Source organism: Bufo gargarizans, chromosome 3, assembly GCF_014858855.1.
Source record: "Bufo gargarizans isolate SCDJY-AF-19 chromosome 3, ASM1485885v1, whole genome shotgun sequence".
In the NCBI taxonomy this organism is placed as follows: domain Eukaryota; kingdom Metazoa; phylum Chordata; class Amphibia; order Anura; family Bufonidae; genus Bufo; species Bufo gargarizans.
In genome coordinates, this window is record NC_058082.1 from 90,969,094 (window position 1) to 90,993,343 (window position 24,250).

General features: G+C 44.7%; 1 protein-coding gene across 1 annotated transcript in view; it reads right to left on the bottom strand.

The window, feature by feature from the left end:
• Window positions 1-7,441: 7,441 nt before the first annotated feature.
• Window positions 7,442-24,250, bottom strand: part of ZC3H12C (zinc finger CCCH-type containing 12C) — a 57,652-nt gene continuing 40,843 nt past the window's right edge. The window contains exons 3-6 of the mRNA XM_044285472.1: window positions 20,164-20,303; window positions 18,548-18,782; window positions 10,675-10,781; window positions 7,442-8,817 (exon numbers count right to left, since the gene is read on the bottom strand). Of these exons, the coding sequence (XP_044141407.1) occupies window positions 7,442-8,817; window positions 10,675-10,781; window positions 18,548-18,782; window positions 20,164-20,303 (1,858 nt within the window). The remainder of the gene's footprint in view (window positions 8,818-10,674; window positions 10,782-18,547; window positions 18,783-20,163; window positions 20,304-24,250) is intronic.

Sequence of the window (24,250 nt, forward strand, 5' to 3'; positions counted from 1 at the left end):
ACTCTTTGTCTGCAAATTCTGCAAACTCCTGGAGAAAGCGCTCATATAAAACTAAAATATTGCTCTGGTAGCACTATAGCAGCATCATACGTTATACAATGTGCACCGATTTGGCATTGCTATGAGCATGAGAATTAAGGGATTTAATTTTGGAGTAAATATGATTGAACGAACTACCCAATTTCACTGATTTAAAGGGGTGTTCTTGGGATTACTATGGTTTTAAAAGATATATGTTTATATAGTTGCTTACCTCGTGTACATCTCCATGCTTTTATTGTTTCAGTTTGGACTCTCCTGACCCATTTTCATCATGTAAACCATTCTCTATGGTTTCTTTCCATCCTGTATGTAGCACTTCCTGTCGCTGCTTCCAGCCAAACCCATGATGCACTTCTCCTTCCTCTGCCACATCTCCAGCAATGCCCCTAACAACGCCCAGCTAGTATATAGCCCCTCCCACCCAGCTAGTTACATAGACACTCCCCTATTACTGCCCCTAATAACGCCCAGCTAGTTGATAGCTCCTCCCACCCTGCTAGTTACATAGACACTCCCCTATCACTGCCCCGCCCATGGACATAACGGTAAAAGAAATACAACTATCTTCATAAGGGTCTATTCACACGTCCGTAGTGTATTGCGGATCCGCAAATTGCGGACCTTCAATACACCCGACTGGCACCCCCCATAGAACTGCCTATTTTTAACAAGAATAGGACATGTTCTTTTTTTTTTTTTTGCGGAGCCGCGTCCCGGAAGTTCGGGGCCGAAGCCTGGAAGTTCGGGGCCGCACTCCGGAAATTGGATGCGGAGAGCACATAGTGTGCTCTCCGCATCTCTTCCGGCCCTATAGAGAATGAATGGGTCTGCACCCGTTCCCGATATTGCGGAAGTGATGCGGACCCATTTGCGGACGTGTGAACGGACTCAGTTATTGTTTTAAAGGATGCAGATGCAAACCGAAAAACCCCTTTAAATGTTCACCTTAAATGGCCCAGCTGACTGAAGACCTATGTTACAAGCTTTAAAGGGGTTGCCACATATGTATAAAAAAATTAAAATAAAATGCTTATATTGCATTACAATAATACAAAGTGCAATGCTCATCTTACCGATCCCTCACTACTCCCCTTCTGATGCTTCCTGGTTCCCTCATCCGCCGCTGTACTTCCTGGGCCCTGTCAAAATGGAAATGTGACCCCCTCAGTCAATCACTACAGAAACCGGTAGGGACCCAGGAGGCAATCGAACAAGGAGTGTCAGGAGATCCGTAAGGTGAGCATTATTCTTTTATTATTTTAATGCACATTTATGTGGTTGGACGGCCCCGTTAATCTACAGTCCTACATCCTCTCTCTTGGGGTTAAGTTAGGGGGCTTTGTGTTCCTTTGAAGTTCCACAAAAATGTAGGTTCAGGTTCAAGTGAAATGAACCAGCTAGGTAACAATGCCTTAGTTGTATACAAAGACTGAGCCAGTAGTAATGTTGGCAGACACTCTATCCTTCCCTAGATAAATGAGGAGTCCTTCTGACCATTCTAATATCTATCAACTGACCACAACATTTTATGTAGCTAAAAATATTTCACAAAAAAAAAATACTTTTCTTATTATATCAAAAGAAGCTTTATATTAGATAGAAGGAACAGATACTTAAAAAATTTCTAGCAAAAATTCTGTTAAGATTTCCTATTAGTTGAAATCTAAGTGGAATCCCAGCTCCTTGTAATTGTGAGCCTATCAAGTCACTGGTTCCTTACATGAAATTTAATAGACAGTAGGTAGTGGCTTGAAAGGGTGATGGCGGGCCCTTGTGCGACAGTACATATGGTATATGGCACATATTAGAGTACATGTCCCCCATTGAGAAAACAGGTGTACAAAACCAGAAATGTGCAAAGTTGTTGTTTTTTTTTGGTCCAGTAAGTGGTGCAGTACATCCAACATGCAGTTTCCTATACAACTGGGTTAAGTCACCCAGTATCATATGGCTACTGAACAAAAACAACAAGGGCAGCTCCAAAAAAGACAGTACATGACCTGAGAATGAGAATAGACGACTACCTACTGTGGTAAGCTACCAGAGAAGCACTGGACACCCTGTGTGAACCTGGCCTCAGAGGAATGTTTGTTAAAAATGTATTTCCCCCTTTTCAGTTATTCTTTACAAATCCCTGACTTTTTACATTCACTAAGCTTATCTGGAAACCCCTCTGCTAACCTGTAAGATCCCATTATGAACGCATTATTCATTTTTGAACAAAGCCTGTCAAAAAGTTAAAACCTAGATTTTGTAATGATTCAGACGCAAATTATCAGAATTTGCATGATTCACATAAATACCTTTTATCATTTATGTATTCATTGTTTAGAAATCAATCTCGGCCTCTTCTAAGGCCACTGAATGTTTCACATTTTAATCGAGTGTCAAATGCCAATCATTACAGTTTGGAGGAGCTGCTGTCTATATGCTGTAGCCCAAAGGACCACTGCAAGGGTTAATTATTGCTAAAGGGCTTAACGTCCTTTATTTTAAGCACTGTGTATCCCACATGGTTGAATATAGACGAGGAAATAGTTAATCTGTCAGCATCTTGATGTTGTTGCCAGGATGATGTGCTGCTCATGCCCCTGTCTGGTTAGTTTTGTCTAGTTTTAGAGGTTGAAGCTACAACATGCGAGTCTGGCAGAAGCTGATAGCAAGGAAAGAGAATTTTTTTGCAGGGAGCACACCATTCTTATGGAGGAAGAAGCTGACAGAGAAAAGCAATTGTGCCAGGAGAACCCTGAGAGAAAGCGGGAAAGCTACCTGCAGAATATTTTGGATCACCTATAAGTGACAGCAAAGGTAATGCTCGTTTGTGGCTATGGACCTTACTGCTTGTGGAGAGGGTATATTGCCTCCAGTGCCCACCACACTTTTATAAAGGATTGGCCATCTGTTTGAAGATCTGCACCCCACAGTGGGAACTGCAGTACTGATTGTGAAAGTTTGCTGTTCCTATGAACATTTTGAGAAGATTGCAGAGTGTTCGGAGAGACCATAGACCCTACAGGGAAATTTCCAGGTGGGCCAATGTCCAGGGGGTCATCTGAGCCTCAGGCCAGGTACATAACTATCTGATGCGCTCAGCATTAATTAATGTAGGAACATCAGGTACTTATGCACTTGGCTTTTGGCCACAGGAGCCTTACTGAATTCAACTGCAGTCGAATACTGGAGCAGGGGTAGCAGTATTCTGTACTGTGGTATATGGTTTTGCTGGGGTGGTATTTTGTACCGCACTACAGTGTTGCTGGCCTTGCCTACTTCTGTTGTCCCTGCCTGCCTGTGTTTCCCCTGCCTTCTGTCAATTTGGACCCACCTACTTTTAGGATTTCCAGGGCACTAAAATTCCAGTCCGCTCCTGATTGCCACTGCCTATAGACAGCCTTTGGGAAAAGTGAGCTCTGTGTTATACCTCAGAACTGTGCCTATTGCTGCTATATGCACTACAACTCATCCTCCTCAATAAAGAAACTGTTCCTTCTTATCACCTAACTGGGCCTGGTTATTGTCTCCACCATTCACCGGGCCCTGCTCCTAACCTCTTGCCTTGCACTCTGCCAGCCACCTAATATAAAAGTCCCCCCCCCCCCCTAACACCAGGCAGGAGCCTCTAAAGAGCTCAGAAAGTGCCCTGAGGGAATAACATGTGCACACTCCATTCACTGCATGACTCCATTCATTGCATGAGCCAGGGAGAGTCAGGGTGAGGACTGCCACTGTGAACTGAGTACTACTACCAAATCATAGTCACTACCATTCCTCCCATCCTTGCCTCCCCTACGGTTCACTACATTTATACACCTCATATTTACCTATAGGGGTATTAAAAAATATATATATTGTATTCAATGACGACCTGTATCTAATATCACATTTTAGATCAAATCACATTTTTTTTTATTTGAGATCAATCTTCACCACGTCTCTTAATGTTCCTTTTTGAAATCTAGTTGATACCCACAATGTATGAAACAATGGCTTACTTCAGAAAATATCTGTTTTGGAATTAAGACCGTGGAAAAGCTTTGGTCCAACTACTGCATCTACTAATTGTCTATGTCCATCCACTTGTTCTGAAGATGTTGTCCATGATCAGAGAAAAGCGTCAACTTTGCCCCCAGGAACAGTACAACATCTGTCCATTCTGTGGGCATTCCCATTCAAGTGACTGGGGCTGAACTTCAATATCACACATACACAGCCATAGACAAGTGTTGTGCTTATTCTGCTGTTGCCACTATCCATATTATGATTTGACTGTTTACAGGTTGTTCTAGCCTATCAGAATTCATGATATAGCTTCAAGAGCATGCAGCCATGTCTTTAGTAGCATAACCGCATCAATGGTCAAGTCACTACCTCCCACAAGATCAACACACTCCCCTCCTGCTGCTGTCATCATTGCCATCAAATTATTGAAGGTTTACTTTTTCCTCTGCCCACTTCAAGCCAAGTTACTCAAAGAAAACGATGATATTTGCCTGAAAACAATAATGAATAACACGCCCATGAGGTAATTAAACCTAGCATATATTCATATTGCTGTTGTCTTAATAATCATTCAGCCTACGGCTATCTTTTAGTCATTGCTCTATTATACACATTAGGTTTAGGCAAGTCGGCATGGTATTACTATAATGAGTTGGGTTAGACCAGTGATGGCTAACCTCCGACACTCCAGCTGTGGTGAAACTATGACTCCCAGCATGCTCTATTCATTTCTATGGAGTTCTGAGAACAGCCAAGCAAGTGTACATCTTGAGAGTCATAGTTTTACCACAGCTGGAGTGCCAGGAGGCTAGAGGAAGTCAGACTCCTCTGGTGACACTTCTCTTGAGACCAATAAGAAACCCCATGGGGGAACTGTCAAGCAGTCACCACCAATAAAAGATCTGCTATATTCCAGTCGTTTTTAGACATTTTTGTAGAAAGTTTCACCCTATAAAAATGAATGTCACATTCACAAAGGATCTTCAGCTGCTATGGGAATAGCTGAATTTCAGTTTACCCATCACATTTAAAACACTAAAGTAAATTGTTTGTGAACACTGCCATTATGGTCAAAGAAAATTGTATTCATAAAGCTAACAATTTGCATCAGAAACTGAATTATGAAATTATTTACAGTTGTAATATTGAGAGGAACTAAAAAACTATTGTTTATCAAAATAAAAATACTTGAAAAAGTTCTGTCACTGTCTATAAAAGAGACAAGAAATCTGGATTTTTAGATATGACATACACGTTAGGAATGACTTTATCTCGGGTCGGTTTGGACTACCATCAGCCAGATAAAACCGAGAGCAACCCTATACAGAACAAATGCATGGTCCCTTTAAATTAGGAGTAGACTCCGCTAAACTGCATGAGCCACAAGGTGTGGGCCAACCAGAGAGTTCTCTGACTGTATAAGAAGTTCATGGTAAAGTCGGCCTTCATGTTCATTTTCAATATTCCATACCTACTGTAACCCCCACCATCTATTCTGTCTTCAGTGTTTTATAAGCTCCAGCTATGCTCCTTAATGCAGAGGGATACAATAAAACTGTGTATAACACAAAGTCCTCTGTACTGGATAAAATTCACAAAAAAATGGATTCAATTAGTGCCCCTTTTACAAACTGGATTGTAAACATAGATTTCCGTAAAGTAGACACACATGAATCTATAGTTCAGTTTACCTTAATGGGTTCTTCTGGGATTACTATGGTTTTTAACAAATATGTTCACGTAACTACTTGCCTCATGTACACTCTCCTGACCCGTTTTCACCATGTAAACAAATCCCTCTGGTTTGTTTCTATCCTGTATGTAGCACTTCCTGTTCCTGTATCCAACCAAACCCATGATGCACTGCTCCTTCCTCTGCCACAGCTCCAGCCTCACCCCTAACAACGCCCAGCTAGTATATAGCTCCTCCCACCCAGCTAGTTACACTCCCCTATCACTGCCCTGCCCATGGACATGACATCACAGGAAATAAAAAAAGAGCTGTATGGACATGGTCATGTGACTACAGCCCAGAACGAAAGATAGGAGCAATAAAGTTATAAGAAATACATTACAAAATTACAGCGACCTTCATAAAGGATTATTGTAAAGGATGTTGATGCAAACTGGAAAACCCCATTCAAATTGATCATGTTAGCTCCTGTTTAAAAAACAAAATCAATAAAGCAAATAAAAAAATCAATAAAAAAAGTACAATAAAAGTGCCGCACATTGCGTGTACATCAATCAATATATCGTAACCCATGTTAGTCAACAAAATACAAAACAAAAAACATAAAAATAAATAGGTAAAAAATAAAATCAGTGCTCGTTTGGTCTTTGTTTTATAGAAAAAGAATCATATAATACAAAGAATCTACAGTGTTATAACGCTTAGTTCATGTAATAAACTACATGTATGAATAGCCCACTACGAAAAGAATCAGTCCCTTTTTTAATTTCACTAGTCCTTTTCTGAGGATATACATAGATATCAGTCAAAACTCTAATCTAGAGTGGAACAATGGGGAAAAAAATAATTAATAAATAGAACAATAATAATAAATTAATTCGGAAGAACTAAAGGATAGTGTTAGTGGAAGAAGTGGTTAATTATTTTTACTGTATTAACGTAGATCATTGTCAATTGTAAAAAAAAACGAGAAAAAAAAACAACCCACAAGCACGTCACCACTGATGATTGCTTCTTATATCAGGGCTCATGTGCGTGGGGATATGTATGGAGCCATAATCTGGCCCATTAGAAGCCTATGGAGCTCTGTCGTACCTCCGCATGCCTCTGGATACCATGGAAGGCATTACTTCTAGGGGAAGATACAGTATGTCTGTAATATGGCACAGTGCTGAGCCCCATATGGCACCACATGGAGTAATCATGGTAATGAGGCCCAAGTAAAAAAATAAAATAAAAAAAGGGACTGGTGCTTTAAAGCTGGTTCATTAGGAAATAAGATGATGCACCAAATATATGAAAATATAAATAAAATATCTATGTCTATAAAATTAATGTTTGGCCCAAGTCAAAGGCTGCCGGTTATGTAATGTATCAAGGCAATTACATTAAAAAAAAGAAAAAAATATATAATAAAAAAAATAAAATAAAAAATCAACCTTTGCTTGTAGTACAAATGCCATATAACCCTGTGCTGTAACTGAGCAATCACACCTCAATACAATAGATGAGCACTGCTAAAATGTCAGCATACTGGTGTACATCGGAGATGGATGGCTCAGTAATTAACATACATGATTTACTATATAACCCCCTTGCTGAGAAGGAGATTACAAATGCTATTGTAGCAAACCTCCTTCAGCATTAGCTGAACAAAAGAAATAAACTTCACACCGCAAAAGGTGTATAGTTTCTATGTTATCATCTTTAATATCCACACTGGGATTTTTCCACCAAAATGGCTGCCGCAAGCTGTTGGGCGTCAGTGACATGCGGGTTTCTTTTCATCACTAGTCGCACAAGTTCTGCTGGAAAGATGTTGCACAAGTTCACAAAAATCTTTTCTCTGGTATTTGAAAATCTTTGGGGTTCCTGAGGGATTCCACAATATGGTACCCTCCAAGAAGGATCTTGGCTTTCTGGTGGGCTTTGGAAAGCAAATTGCTCATAACATGGTTGGGAAGGGTTACCCAGCATTGGGTAGTTTGGTCGATAACCATAAGCATCTCCATAACTCATTCGATCCCAGTTTCTGGGACTTTCTTGACTTAAATAGGTTTTGTGTTGACGCTGTGGTGGGCTTTCATATAGTCTGGAATCTGAGATGCTTTCCATTCTTGTAGAAACCAGAGATCTTCCCATAATTCCATTCTTTGATGCAGGCGATTTTTGGCTAACGTGGTACTCATTTGGACAGCTTGACCTTGCTGCAACGACAGGATGCTGCAGAGGCAAAGACATATAAGGTGGGAGCGTCTTGTGGTGATGCTTCACCTCTTGTTCATGCCCAAAACTTTGAACTCTCGTCAAAGAGTCATGGTAGCCTTGCATGAATGCTTGAGAACGATTGTGTGAATGAATGTGCTGGCACTTCATATTATCTTCCAGTTGTGGATCAGGGGAGCTAACATAGGAACGGTCATTGTATCCTGCATAGGAATCACTACTTCCACAGCTCAAACTACCTTCACTGCTGCAGTCAGATGCCACAGAGCTAATCCTGTAATCTGTGTCTAGTGAAAAACGCCGTTCTGGACTCCGGGTTCCAGATATACCGAGGTTTGAGTAAGCATTCATCATGGAATAATATCCAATATCCACTGGAGATTCACATTTGGGGTACTGTTCACATGAGATCGTCCCATGATTTTTTGTGGACATTAGCATTGGAGAGTAGAGTCCGGGTGGTATTTGGTCCTGAGATGGTAAATGCACAGTAGTAAGTAAGCCATTTCGAGATGGAGTTGTACTTTGGGGTTTCATACTTGACATACTAACTAAGGATGGCACAGACCTTGTTTCCAACTTGTTTTTGGAGGGAAGCTTCTCCTCCAAGTCATAAGCCTGAGTTCTAATACTGGGGTCTGATTGCCTCTTTGGGGCTGAGCGCTTTCCATCTGAGTTGGAGTCAATCTTGGTGTTTGATGGAACACTGTTGCTCTTGACTAGCCCAACTTCATTGGCAGACTTGGTAATGTTGCTCCGAGACATAGCACGAAGTTCATCTGCTACTGAACGCTGAGGTTGATTTCCTCTTTCTGGATGGTAATACTTGCACTTATGTCCATAGGTACATTTCTTTCCTAAAATTAAAAACACCCAATATGACATAATTAGTAATTCTGACCCAAAACAAATTGTCTGTTATCTTTGAAAGCATGGATCACACCAACTTTCACAAAGGTCTACATGGTCCCATTTAACCTTCAGTTCCTATAATGCTACTAATACTATTACTGCTAACTCTACTATGACTTCTACTACTATTAATACTACTAATAACACAAAAGAGGCAAAATTGAATAGGAATGCTGTCATTCTAGAGGATTATTCTGTCTGAGCTTGGCCCTCCACCAATCCTCAAAACGTCTTTGCCTTGGTGCTCATCAATGCATCCTAACCACTTTCATGCTTATTAGTGATTTTCATCACTGACCATTGGCATATCTACCATGGAGACAGACCACGCAATTGCTATAAGGCCTGGGTGGAGGGTAGTCAGCGCTGAACAGCTTCTCCTGTTACTGACATAGATACACTGTATTTCCCATCAGCCGCTACTAGGAGAAACTCTGTGTAAAGAGAATATTTCCAGCTCCCATTGATATAAATGGTAACTGTATACATTTCTATGCACTGAGCTCCCCCCTGTGGTGGTTCCAGGCAGCCAGATTTCTAATATAAAGTACTGTGTGAAGGGAAGCAGGAAATGTATTAGTGTATTTATGGCCAGTTGTCTGGTGTAAAACACATTAGGAAATATGGTGTTCAGCATGAGCTTCATATCCATAAAGCATCTGTTACACTTTTTACGACAGTCAGAGTGAGGCAGAGCAAGACTTTTTTTATTACAATTTTTTTTTTATAACAAATTTCTTTCACTTAAAGGGATTCTGTCATCAGATTTTACCCCTCTAACCTAAACATATGCTCATGTCCAGACTAATACGCAGAATCCTAAGCTGACCTTATTAAATCTCACTGTGGCTCTATTTGCCCAAAAAACAGGTTTTATAACCTGTCAATCACTTACTTAAGGTGCCCAAGGGGAGATCCATTAATACAGGGTCCCTGGCCACACCCTCGCTGTCCGGTGCTCAGCGCCGCCTTCCCTGTCTTCAGTGCCGCCTCCGCAATCCTCCCCGTTCCTCTGCCAGATCCCGTGCCTCCGCACTAGACTCAGCCAATCTGCAGGTCATATCAGGGTTGAGCGAAGTGCGCATCAGGCCGGCGCATGCGCACTTCACTCAACGAAGCCGCTGCCAGGAGTCCGCACGGGCGCATCAGGCTGAGCCTAGTGCGCAGGCGCGGGATCTGGCAGAGGGACGGGGAGGATTGCGGAGGCGGCGCTGAGCTGTAGAGGGCGGCTCTGGGCACCGGACGGCGAGGGGTGCGGCTGGGCACCCTGTATTAACGGACCTCCCCTTGGGCACCTTAAGTAAGTGATTGGCAGGTTATAAAAACCTGTTTTTTGGGCAAATAGCGCCACAGTGAGGTTTAATAAGGTCAGCTTAGGATTCTTCTTATTAGTCTGGACATGAGCATATGTTTAGGTTAGAGGGGTTAAATCTGATGACAGAATCCCTTTAAAAAAATAAATAAAAAAAAGATCTGGCGGCTTGCACTTTGTGTTTTGCACTGACAGGGAGTGTGTGATGCACACTGGGATACATGGTGCTCTACTAAGCTTTGCTATGGCACCCTATGAGACCTGTGTATATCCCTGCCTCTGACACCCTGACAGGGGTTCATCAAGCCCAACCTCTTAAAAAAAAAAAAATAATAGACCCCATCAACCATACTGGCAAGTGATCATCTCCAAAGTTAGGTTTGAAGAGATTTGGCTTGTGCTGGAACTTTAGAACCCCATTTTCTTAGTACCTTACCATAATGATCTATTATACTTTCAGAGTCATTGCTGTACATAACCAGTAACTTACCATAAGGACAAGGCTGCTTCTTGTACTCAGGCACTACAGGCTTCTTTCTTAAAAAATTATCCAAGCTTGGTCCATGGCGGCCTAGGGGATCATCAGGTGGCATAAATCTACAAAAAAAACAACAAAAACATTACTTCATACCTACGTTTAAACCAGCCATTTTGTGTCTCAATTATCTCAATATTTGTTTAATATATGGCACTTCCTATGTATAATAAAAGTAACCATTCAAAGTTTGGTGTTATGGACAGCTCTAGGAAGAGTTCTGGTTCTTTCAGACTTCTTCCATTTAAGAGCTATGATGGCCATTGTGCTCTTGGAAACTTTCAGTGCAGCAGAATTTTTTTGTACCCTTTTTCAGACGTGTGCCTCAACACAATCCAGTCTATGAGCTCTACAGGCAGTTATTTCCTTCTCAAGGCTTAGTTTTTGCTCAGATACGCATTGTCCATTGTGAGACCTTATATAGACAGGGACTGACTTTCCAAATCAAGTTAAAATCAACTGAATTTACACAGGTGGACTCCAGTCAAGGTGTGGAAACCTCTCAAAGATGATCAAAAAATAATGGGAGGCTGCATCAACCTCTGACTCAGAAGAGCTTGACAAGCATTCATCTGTGTAGGAGCAAGGAAGATTTTTACGTTATTGCTATTTAGAGAAGAAGTTTTGAAAGTAATCTGATGTCTTCTATGTTCTATTTTTCCCCCGTCAATGAGATTTATTTTATTACCATACTTACGATGTGTCAACATTGCTCTGAATCACACTGAGGCAATGGAGGATGTGACATACAGGGTTTATTAACGCACAGTATGAATAACGAAGGTCCAGAACCTCTACTAAAAGTCATTTTAGGCTTCCCATGATCGCTTATTAGAGGACGCTTCTGGTCAGAGTTCATTTCCTCCTCGGTGTGTCACACCATAGGAGAATGTGTCACAGTTAATAAGTATCAGAACTATATACAGTATATAGGATCGAGGTCATGTTTTTTCAGTCTACCTTCCTGTGTGAGCTTCAGCCTGGGCTTGTCCGTACTAGAGGTGGTGATCCTGAGAGGCATTTTCTACCTCTACAGAACATGCAGACGTCCACTTTTAATTGCATTGTAAACTCTATTCTTATTATACATAGAACATGTCAATAATGGAACCTGTGACTGCGCATGTGCAGTGAACCGAGTGGTGCTGACCCGGCTTTATCTGCGCATGCGCTGGATGCAAAACTCTACGCCCCAGAGCCGCGTCAGCAGACGCAAAGGTGTGCACTCTATAAAACTTGGAAAAAGTATGCAAAGACGACCAAGTATCCGCCTTGCACACCTGGAGGGCCGAAGCCCAGTGATGCACTGCCCAAGAGGCCCCCACTGCCCAAGCCGAATGAGCAGTCACCCGAAAGGGCGGGGGCCCGGTCCCTAATGTGGTACGCTTCCACAATAGCCAAACAAATCCTTCGGGAAATGGAAGTCTTTGACGTTGCCAGCCCTCGTCTCAGTACCTCTGGAATCACGAACAGGGAATCTGTTCATCGGAAAGATGCCGTCTGGGACAGATAGACTCAAACGGCTCATACCAAATCCAGGGTATGGAGCAACTGCTCCTGAGGATGAGATGGGTCCAGACAAAATGAAGGGAGAGTAATCTCCTTATTTAGATGGAATTCCGACACCACCTTCGGCAGGTAGGACTGCACAGGGCGAAGGACCACCTTATCCTGATGGAAGATCAGGAAGGGCGACTGACATGACAGAGCCACGAGTTCCGACATTCTATGGATAGAAGTAATTGCAACCAAAAAAGTCACCGTATAAGACAGGAAGCTCAGCGACACCTGCTGCAAAGGCTCAAACAGAGAAGATTGGAGAGCGTTGAGCACTAGATTAAGATCCCAAGGATCCAATGGAGGATAGAAAGGGGGCGCAGCATGCGTCACTACCTGTAGAAAAGTCAGAATCGCCGTAAGCGAAGCTAAATTTTGCTGAAAAAGAATGGAGAGAGCCGACACTTGCTCTTTGAGGGAGCCGAGAGCCAGTCCATTTCCGACTGCAGGAAAACCAAGAGTCGTGGCAAAGAAAACGAACGGGAGACAGCTGTCGCCGCTCGCACCAACTAAAGTAGGACTTCCAGGTCCGGTGGTAGATTCTGGAAGATGACGGCTTCCTGGCCCAAATCATAGTCTGGACCACCGCATCCGAAAAACCCGGAGCCTTCAGTACGGCGGCTTCAACAGCCATGCCGTTAAATATAGTGATCCTAAATTCGGGTGGAAGATCGGCCCCTGCGACAGCAGGTCCTCCCGGAGAGGAAGACGCCAAGGTTCGTCGGCGAGAAGGGCGACTAGGGACGCGTGCCACACCCTGCGCGGCCAATCTGGGGCCACGAGAATGACGCGCAGTCCCTCGGACCTGATCTTGCGGAGAAGACGCGGAATGAGAGGAAGAAGCAGGAACACGTAAGGAAATGTGAACTGACTCCACGGCATCACCAGCGCGTCGCATGCCAGGCCCATGGGGTCCCTGGACCATGCGACGAGGTCCTCGACCTTGTTGTTAAACAGTGAGTCCATGAGATCCACATCCGGCCGACCCCACCTCTCGCATATGACCCGAAAGACCTGCAGGTCTCGGCTGAGGAAGTCTGCGATCCAGTTGTCGACGCCGGGTATATGAACTGCCGACGGTGCCGGAACATGTTTCTTCGCCCATCTGAGAATCAGCACTGTCTCCGCCATGACTGCAGGGCTCCGGGTGCCACCCTGGTGATTGATGTACGCCACTGCCATGGAGTTGTCGGACTGAACCCGCGGCGGACTATCCCTGAGATGGTCGGCCAAATGTTGCAGAGAGAGCCGAATCGGCATCAACTCCAGAACATTGATTGAAAGGGAGTGCTCCTCGTGTGACCATACCCCTTGAACAGAGATTTTCCAACACTCCCCCCCCCAACCCTTTATTCTTGCGTACGTTGTTAACACCTTCCAACAGAGATGGAGGAACGAGCGACCCGACGTCAACATCAGAGAGACCATCCACCATCTGAGGGCCTGGCGCACTGGGCAAGGAGACGCATTGGCCAATCCAAAGAGGCTGGGGAGCGATCACAGCTGGACAGAATGGCTCACTGAAGCGTTCTGGTATGGAATTGAGCATAGGGAACTGCTTCGAAGGCAGAGACCATGTGCCCCAGAACCCGCAAAAAGCCCACAAAGAGATTGGAGTAAAACCCCTGAAAACGGTCTTGCGCAGGAAATCGGAACAATCACACCTTGCTGCAGCAGCGTGCAAATTTCCAGAAAAAAAGAATCTGCGGCTGCGGGAGAGGCCGGAGGAGACGAACGAAAAAAAATGGGACGGAGGAGAAGATTTGAAATCCAACTTGTAGCCCTCTGTAATGACCTCCCTCACCCACGCATCTGAGACGTGAGACAGCCAAACATGCGAAACACATGAAGCCGGCCGCCCAACCGAACGGAGGGCGCCGGGAGCTGCCCGTCATGCAGTGGAGTTCTTAGGGTTAAAGGACTTGGAGCCCAGTTGACAGGAACGCCAGGAAGGGCGTGGTTTGAACGAAGGTTTGCGCTTCTGATCCGTGGCTGACTTGCTAGATGCCCTCTTGGGGCTGGAAAAACTCAGAAAGGGGCGAAAAAAGGCTTGCGCTTTTTTTACCTATTAGACCGCCTGTAGCATTCAAAATGATCTCATCCTGGCGCTTACCAAAAAGTCTGTTGCCGGTAAAGGGGAGGGCCGTCAGGGTCCACTTTGAAGCATTATCTGCCGCCCAGTAGGAGAGCCATAGGGTACGGCAAATAGCCACCAACAGGGCTGACGAGCGAGCCATAAACCTGGCCGCGTTCAAAGTTGCTTCACAAATATATGCACTGGCATGCGAGAGCTGCAGGGCCACATCTGCAAGTTCCCCAGAGGGGACTCCCAAGTCAAGACCCTGACATAAATTACTTGCCCACTCCCCCATAGCCTTGCTCACCCACGTAGAGGCAAATACTGGCTGCAGCGCTGTGCCCACTGCTTCAAAGGCAAATTTTGCAAACGCTTCCAGCTTTTTATCTTTGATATCAGAAAAAGAAGCCCCATCCGCCATTTGCAAGTCAAATCCTCCGGAAAAGGATAAAGGACGTTCAAGCGTTTTGGCAATATAAAACGTCTATCAGGAAAATTCCACTCCTTGGAGAGAGAAATCAAACTCCTGGTGGTTGGGGAAACAATTGTGCGAGCTACGGGACCTTCTAAAGAAAAAAACCTGAGCCGGCAGTTGACGGTGCGGGATCCTCAACCTACAACGTCTCAAAAACCGCCGTAATTAGATTGTCCACCATGGAGGACAGTTGGACGACTGACCCTCTGGCGAGACAACATCCTCATCTGACCCTCTCTCCTCAGAACATGCCTCTTCAACTGAGGACACATCGGAGTGAGACTCTCTAGTAGGAGGAGGAGAGGCCGAGGAAACGGGAGACACAGACACCCTTTTGGGGGAGGATGTTCTGGCTTGTTTTGTGGGACGGCCGCAATGGGCACGCGCCCCATGATCCCCAGAGTCGGACTGGTCAGAGGACTGCCTTGCCGACAAATGCCCCAATATATCCACAATAGCTTTGTTGGTATTGGAGACATCCTGTACCACCCTAGACAGGGAACGCGTCCATTCCGGTTCTTCCGTAGGTTGGTCAGCGGGGAGCAAAGGGGCTGGGGCCGAGCCACTTGATGGCGGCACAGCACACGCAAAGCAGAGGGAGTCTGACTGAGGGGATGGAAATTTTGCGTGACACAATGCACAAGTAAAATGACGAACCAAAGGGACCGCCTGCTTCGGGACCTGGGGTCTCGGCTCAGACATAGTGATGATCCTGGCACCGAGGAAGAGGGGAAGGTTAGGACCTGTAAGAAGGGACAAACAGCACTTACCCAGCCTGTGTCCCTCCAAGCAGCAAGCCAGTCCATCAGCGTCCCGCCAGGTGCTTTGAATCCAAAAGTGGGCGGAGCCCACTCACCCTCTGCTCTGCTGCTGGCGTGGTGGGTGGGGCAAACACAAGCCCCTCCCCCCAAATTACATTGGCCAGGGAAAAATAAGCCACGGGGGGTCCTGATAGAGCACAGAAGCCGGGGCCTCAATTAAAAATAGCCGCCGGCGGCCCTGTGGAAGCGGTGATGTACTCATCTGTTAACGCATACATTTTTGGTATGCATTAAAGAGATGGCAAAAATAGGATGTGAACCCAGCCCTAGTGTCATAATAAGCACCAGTACACAGCGGAGCAGCATGGCGGAGAGGGGAGGCCGCCATGTACTGATAGAGCGCTACCTGGTCCTGGTGGTCAGGGATGAGGACTATGTTTCTCAAGGATCATTTTCTACTGGGAAATACAGGACACAGTATAATACACTAGAATCTATATAATATAAAGATATTATCCCTACCCACGAATAATAATACAATTAGGCGGTCATTTATTATATAGAAATATGTCTATGTTAGGCTCTGTTAGGCTCTGTGGCGCAAAGGTCCTTAGCACCGCAATCTGCATATTTTTTCCGCTCATGCCAGGTCTAAAAAAGGATGGCGTGGGCAGGGAAAGGGATACAGTTATGGCCATCCAGTTATTGGAAACTACCGCAATACATTGACCGAATAAAACCTCTGTACAGTAACCGGATAACACCGCCATACCGTGACCGGATAAAAGGATATAAGAGGACACAGTACAGGGAATGACTAGGGGCACTGCACAGGGTGTGGTAAGAGGGCACAATGCAGGGTATAAGGGGGCACAGTCACATGACCCTGTGACATTAGAAAGTCCTTATGGCGAATGTGGTTCATACGCCACCATAATGAGAGGCAGAGGAGTGAGACAGCGGTGTGATTATGTGGATAGAGATAAAAAATTTAACTGTCAGCCAGTACAGGCCCCAAAAATTAGGCAATAGGCATTCACCTGACAGCAAAGAACTTTGCATTCTGTGGCTGGAGGTACATTAGGTGGTCACAGGATAAATATGTAACTGTCGGCCAGTACAGGCCCCGAAAATTAGCCAATGGGCATTCACCTGACAGCAAAGAACTTTGGATTCTGTGGCTGGAGGTACATTAAGCGGTCACAGGATAAATATGTAACTGTCAGCCAGTACAGGCCCCAAAAACTAGGCAATAGGCATTCACCTGACAGCAAAGAACTTTGGATTCTGTGGCTGAAGGCATATTAGGCGGTCACAGGATAAATATGTAACTGTCGGCCAGTACAGGCCCCAAAAATTTGCCAATAGGCATTCACCTGACAGCAAAGAACTTAGTATTCTGTGCGCTGGAGGTACATGAATAAAATGTAACTGTCAGCCAGTAGAGGCCCCAAAAATTAGGCCTTCACCTGACAGAAAAGGCCTTTTATGCCGCTGTATATACATAAGACAAGGACCATTCTTTGTTCTGGGTGATGGCGGATATTTATGGGCTGGCATGAGGAAATTCAAATACATGTGGTCATCACAGGTATTAAATTCCTCCGAGATCCATGCCTCATTCATTTTTTAAAATGTGAGGTAGTCCACACACTGTCGTGAGCTAGGCGAGTGCGCTTATCGGTCACGATCCCCCCTGCTGCACTGAATGTCCTTTCGGACAGGACACTCGACGAGGGGCAAGCCAAGAGTTCCATGGCAAATTTTGCCAGCTCTGGACACCGGTCAAGCCTGCACACCCAGTCGTCAAGGGTTTCCTAGCTTCTCAGAGCTTCCACAGCAACTTTTCCTTTATTACCTCTATTAATCGCAACAATACGAGGAGAATATAGAAAAAACGCATGTGTTGCCCAAAAAACGCATGGAAGACGCATCAATACCGCAACAAGTAAAATGTATGTTCCAGTACAGATTTTGAAGAGGACTCATGGCGGTATAAAAGGACGTGACCTTTTAGCAGGGATATAGCCACTGAGGAAGGGGAGTGAGGTCCCCGAAACGCGTTTGGTGTTATATCCCTGCATTGACAAAGAACCTGGATATGACTTGGATCATCTAAGCAAATCTTAAGATTGGAGCGCTCCATATCTCTTTACTCTGCGAGTACAATCTCACCCACGAACCGGATCTAGACATCAAACCTCGCGATATCTCTGGAAGAGTCACGTGAGACGCACCAGAGAGCGAGGACGCCGAGGGAACAGCTACAGCCGTACGGTGGTGAGTAAAGAGCTGAGAAACGGGACTGCCGAGTACCACTACATACCGGTAAGCTACACATTCTTACAGCATCGACCACCATGTGATACTGCCCATAACAACATTGGGAACATTACAAATTCTTAATAAGGCTTTCTGCTCCCTATCGGACCGGACTACAATTCATTAAACGTGGACATTGCACTTTAGAGAGAGAGACTTTTTGGAGCTAAACTGTCTGGATACACGTTTCATGTAAAACCTAAATGAACAGTGTCCTAGTGACAATATTGAACTTTCTTGTCAAAGAACAACTTCCTGCCATACAGGATTAGGAAAGCGAGGGCCTGGGCAACGCAATAATATTACGCTGGAAGGAATTTACCCATAAGGCCCCATTTTGCAAGACCTTATCCCATACGCAGAGACCTGCTGCTAGTGGATTGTATATTTGATATTTTTACATTTTAGGGTGTGTTCTGAATGTGATCACTTTGAATTTATGATTCTCACAGATATTGTGTAATCCGGAACTGTGGTTTTTAAAAGTGTGATTATTATTATTGTACTTTTTAAAGCGTGATCAGTATTGAATTTTTGCTGTTTGATTTTACTGTGCCGATTCATTAAATGATGCTGATGTGACCCACATAGTGAGTGCCAGTCGTATACATATTTATGAATAGATGATGAACTTACTTGTCATTGACAAATGAATACATGAGCAGTCTCTCATCAATGAACTTCTTCCACTCAGGCTTCTCGTTTGCCAGATCCCTATAGTTATCATTTGACACGATAATGCCATCTGACTCAAAAGCCAGCTTGACTATAAAGCGATCATCGTAGCAGACAACTCTTCTGCCCTGCACCCGCCGTGACGGTGTAAATACCAGGAACTTGTCCTTCTCCAACTTCCGTAGGATTTCTTGATCTGGAAAGAAACAAGGGATTACAATGCAATGATTAGTATTCTGCTTGGGTCAAAATCAGAAAAATAAATTATCTAAAGATGGTCCACTTTTCAGATATAAGGCCTCATGCACACGACCAAAAAATGTATTTTGCAGTCAGCAAATTGTGGATCTGCAAAATTCGGATACCATGCGTGTCGCTTCCGCATTTTTTTACTTCAACGGGTCCATAGTCTGCATTTTGCGGCCAAGTATAGGACACGTTCTATCTTTTTGAAGAACAGACGTACGGATGCGGAAAGCACACAGAGGATCTGCACGTCCGTTCTGCAAAACGATAGAATATGTCTGCAAAATGCAAAGCACTGACCTGCTGTCTGCAAAAAAAAAATGTGGAAGGCATACGGACCGCATCCGTATTTTGCAGATTGTAAAACATATACGGTCGTGTGCATGAGGCCTAATATTAAGACTGATGGGAGATGGATCCTGGCTTAAAAAGCACCTTTTCATAGTTTTGTCTTTCCGCTGTTATTACTCCTGCAAATGGATAAATAAAGTGACAGCTGGGTGGTGTTGTTGCCATCGTCAAAGGAACATATACAGTAGAGATGAGCAAATCGAATCCCATGAAGTGCAATTCTATCCGAATTTCAGGATAAATTCGATTCCCGTCGAAGCCGAATTTCCTCGTGCTTCGTGTCAGCAAATCGATTTAACCTGAAAATGTAAAAAACAAAAAAATTCAAACTTACCTCCTCCATTTGCTCGCGACGGGCCGCCAGCCTTCATCTTGATTGAAGATCTCGGCCGAAATCCCGTGCGCGGTGATGTATGACGTCACCACACCGGCCGGCGTGATGATGTAATCTCGCACCGCGCGAGATTTCGCTCCAGATTATCAAGCAAGATGATGGTGGCCGGCTCGTTGTGAGCAAATGGAGGCGATAAGTTTAAATAAATAAAAAATATTATTGTTAATTTTACACTGTTTTGACACTCAGATGCCGCGATCATGTATGAATGCGGCATGTGAGGGGTACAATGATGGGGGAGGCGCTATAGCAGCTCCCTGTCATTGCACCCGCAACTTATAAAAAACATCTCACACTGTCAGCACTAATTAGACACTGTCTGTGTGTAGGAGAATGGCCCATCATCAAGAGCAACGGGAACACCCAGTGGCAATTTATTCATATTTTTTCAGAAGGGATAAAAGAGGAAGGACCCACAGCAGATATGTCAGGAGACCTGGACAGTTCTATTTTTTTTTTTTATTATATTATTTTTTAAAATAGGGCAATAAATGCAGAGAATTTGTAGGCATCAATAAGTTTGGCTTCACCCTGGAACACAGTGGTACAATTTCAGATTTAGGATGGGTTGGATATCATCACTTACCAGTAATAAGAGCGTCAGGCCGTGACTGTTCCTTCCGCCAGGCAGGCACAAATACTGTAATATCCTTATGCCCTCTATCCTGGAACCAGGTGACAGCAAGCTTGATCCCACGGCAAGAAAATACCTCTTTATTTCCATGACTGAAACAGACAGAAGTTGGGATTAGTGAATTCTGCGTATCCGGTATGGGGAGACCGCCCCACCAGAGGACAAATTCTGATAAGATGTTGAGAACTAAGGCCACCGAGGTCCAGAAGAGGATACCCCATCTGAGGCAGAAGGTGCCGTAAATCAGTTACCCCTGGGATGTAATGGATATCCCATTACATGGACGCTGTATGGTTTACAAGGCAATTCATGAGGTTCTACAGGTTTAGAAAATCATGGCTGCATTCTTCCAGAGATAGCGCCACATCAGTCCATGGGTTCTGTCTGGTACTGCAGCCTTGCCCCATTAACGGAACATAAGACTGAGCTGCGATGCCTCTCAGAACCTGTGGGCAGGGGAGGCGCTGTTTTTAGAAGAAAAGCAGCCATGTTTTTTTACTTCTGTGGACTCAAAGTGCCGAGGGCTGAGTTTAGTCTGTCCCTCTAGTCGGAAGGTAATAGGAGATGAGGGGCTATTCCACTTTTCAAAGACTTAGTTCCAAGATTTAACCCAGATCAGTGGAGATCCCATTTAAATATATATATATATATATATATATATATGTATGTATATATATCTCCATTGGGTTTTGGATGCCTACTTGGCTGGACCAGTAAGGGAACTTTCCCTGTTCCTTCTCCTCCAAGCCTTCGATGGCATCTCTGCAGCCAATCACTGGTCACGGCGGAGACCGATCCCCTTGCGCCACGTTACCATTCGTAATGATGTAAGGGGAGCTGGTCACTGCTGTGGTCAGTTACTGGCTGCGGCAATGTCAAACTGGATGTTTACATCGAGGGAGCCCAGCGAAGCATTGAAGGCCTGGAGGAGATGGAGCCGGGAGCCAACGCCGGGAAGCAGCTAGGTCACCTTCCCTTTACAGGTTGCGGATCCGCAAAACACAGATGCCGCCGGTGTGCGTTCCGCAAGAATGGGCGGCCCATTTATAGAAATGCCTATTCTTGTCCGCAAAAAGGACAAGAATAAGACATGTTCTATATTTTTTGTGGGGCCACGGAACAGAGGTATGGATGCAGACAACACACTGTGTGCTGTCCACATCTTTTGCGGCCCCATTGAAGTGAATGGGTCAGAGCTGCAAAGAAAAGTGTCTCGGATGCAGACCCAAACAACGGTCGTGTGCATGAGGCCTAAGACTCTCCGGGAGATCTTGAGGCCAAATCTACTTTGCACTGCTGAGCAGTAAAAACGTATAAATGTCAAAGAGCGTTCTGACCAGGGGAAATCTATTCCAGTAATCAGAAAAAATTCGGAATTCACGACTTATTTTCCTTGCAGCAGTGAAAAGCATTTGGCGGAGAATTTCCATGCAGGTCAATGCAAATGTGAAATTTAAATAGGGCTTTGGGTAGGAACGAAGGAAAAATCTAATTGTGGGAAACTATTTTTGCATGTTCGTGGTTTGTAGATGAGCCTTGTAATCTACGATATGACTTACTGAGGTTAAATATTTCCATCTATAGCCGTCCTTAGGTAAGGGTCCATTCAGACGCCCGTAGAATGGGTCCGGATCCGTTCCGCAATTATGCGGAACAGGTGCGGACCCATTCATTTCTGGTCCGCGTCCACGAACTTCCGGTCCGCGGCTCCGCAAAAAAATAGAGCATGTCCTATTCTTGTCCGTAGCTGCAGACAAGAATAGGTATCCTCTATTAAGTGCCAGCGATGTGCGGCGTCAGTGTTTTGTGGTCCGCAAAACACTACGGACGTCGGAATGGACCCTTGAAGAGGACTAGCCCCCTCTCCTGATATGTCTGTTTTAATAACCACTTGCAGTCCCCATGTAATGACCAACATTGAACCTCTATTCTTATGACTATGTTGTGCCATTCCTCTATAATTCCTGCTAGAAGTTATGAACGAACCGCTAGCAGTTTGCTTTGAAGGTCCAGATGGGTGTTACCAGTTGGGTGTGTTGCAAACCCCCAACTGGTATTACCCATCTGGACCTTCACTGCATCATTCATCATTTCTAGCAGGAATAATAAAGGAATGACACGTCATAGAGTCATAAGAATAGATTCTCTGGAATTGTTGGTGCCGCCCCCTATGCACTTTGATTGACAGGGCCAGGTGTGATGATGTTTGTGTCAATCAAATTGCACAGAGAGCAGAGCCTCAAGGTGTAATGGCAACGCCCCCGTTGCTCCTAGAGGCTCATTTGCATATATTAGACATTATTCTTCTCAGCAATGCGGGCACATATGAACATGGGACCAACACAGATGCCTTCAGCTGCCAATCAGATCCACTAGTTTCATAGGTACAAATCTGCTGACATCTTTAAAAGGTTTGTACACGGCTGAGCTGCAATACCAGATACGTCCATCAACAAGGGTGGCGCAGTTTTTGGAAGTAAAATCTCATGCAACCCCTTACAGTGCACAGTTTGGCTCCACGGCTCTTAGAATACCAATCACCGCGCCATCAGTCAGTGTCAGAAACACATAGGAGTCACTTCTACAGTAGCTTCTATAAAATTCTCCCCCGTTCTCTTTCGGCAGAACCTTTGTCAGACATCCCCTCTTGGAATCCTACAGATGAAAAGGAAATTACAAGAGCAATTTGGATGTAATGATTTTTTTGTCTAGAGCGGGATCTCGGAGAACATTAGCAATTATACCTGTGACTACTTATCACATGCGTTTCTATTCAGAGCCGCGCCGGGAATTGCCGCAATGGAAAGATAATTAATTGAACGACGTGCGGAATTTAACTACATTTTCCCGATTGCTAGAATTTCTAAATGCCAGACAATAGGCGCTTTCCACGGAGAACAGTATTCTGCCAGGAGTTGTGTAATTAGCCATTTTGGAACGTTTCGTGATGCTGTAGCGGAAGAACCAAATTAGTTCCAAGCCCCATCGCCCGCAGAACCCAGTGATCGCCACCGGTATTCTGCGGCACGTGCACACATAGCTAGGGCCGCCTAGGCAGTCGAACAGGGAGCGTCAGTGGCTCCCGCAGAAGGGGGCGCTACAGATGGCCTTCCACTGAGGCTTGGGACCGCCATGTTGGATTAAGCATGGAGCTGTTAGTTCTCCTCTGTATGCTAGTATTATTTCAGCACTGGATGGCGGTATTATGTTAAGCGTTGTGTTTCATTGCGATTTGTGCACTGTACAGGATATTATTTTTTCCAGTGAGTAGCGTTGCTTCCCTCATGTAGGCGTCCATGTTTTGTGGCCGAAATATAACTCTGTTGGGTGGGCACCACACTGCTGGCACTATATGGTAGCATTATTTGGACACCGAGTGCATCATATGGACAGATGTAAAAAAAAAGGAACCATATAGGGTACCCAACATAAGGGTCCATTCAGAGGTTCATAAGTGTTTCGGGTTCCACAAATTGGGAATCCGCAAAACACGGATACCAGACGTGTGCGTTCCTCATTTTGCTCCACACCGCACATGGCCGACCCTGTGATAGAAACGCCTGTTCTTCTTGCGGACGAGAATAAGACATGCTCTATCTTTTTTGAGGGTCCGCATCTTTTGCGGCCCCATTGAAATGAATGGGTCTGCCTCCGAGCCGCAAAATTGCGCAATGGATGCGGAGCCAGAATTACTGACGTGTGAATGGACCCTACAGCTGGGCTTGCATATACCAATGATGGGATGATGATTAGTGATGTTCAGACATGTCTGAATACTTTTGTAATTGCATGTCATTAAAAATTTATTATAGCCTCTGAGTTATTCACTGAAATCTATCTGTATAGCGCCACCTGCTGTTTGCTTTTTTGATAAGTTCTCTGTCCTGCTCACTGAGGTGGAAGCACATGCTCAGCTCTATCCTTTAATTGCCACCGGCTGCAACAGAAAGGGCACGCCCCCTGAGAAAGGATCCCCCTACCATCCCAAAACCAAGCTGCCAGCTTGAAATGAATCTAGTAGAGAAATGCATGTGGAGAT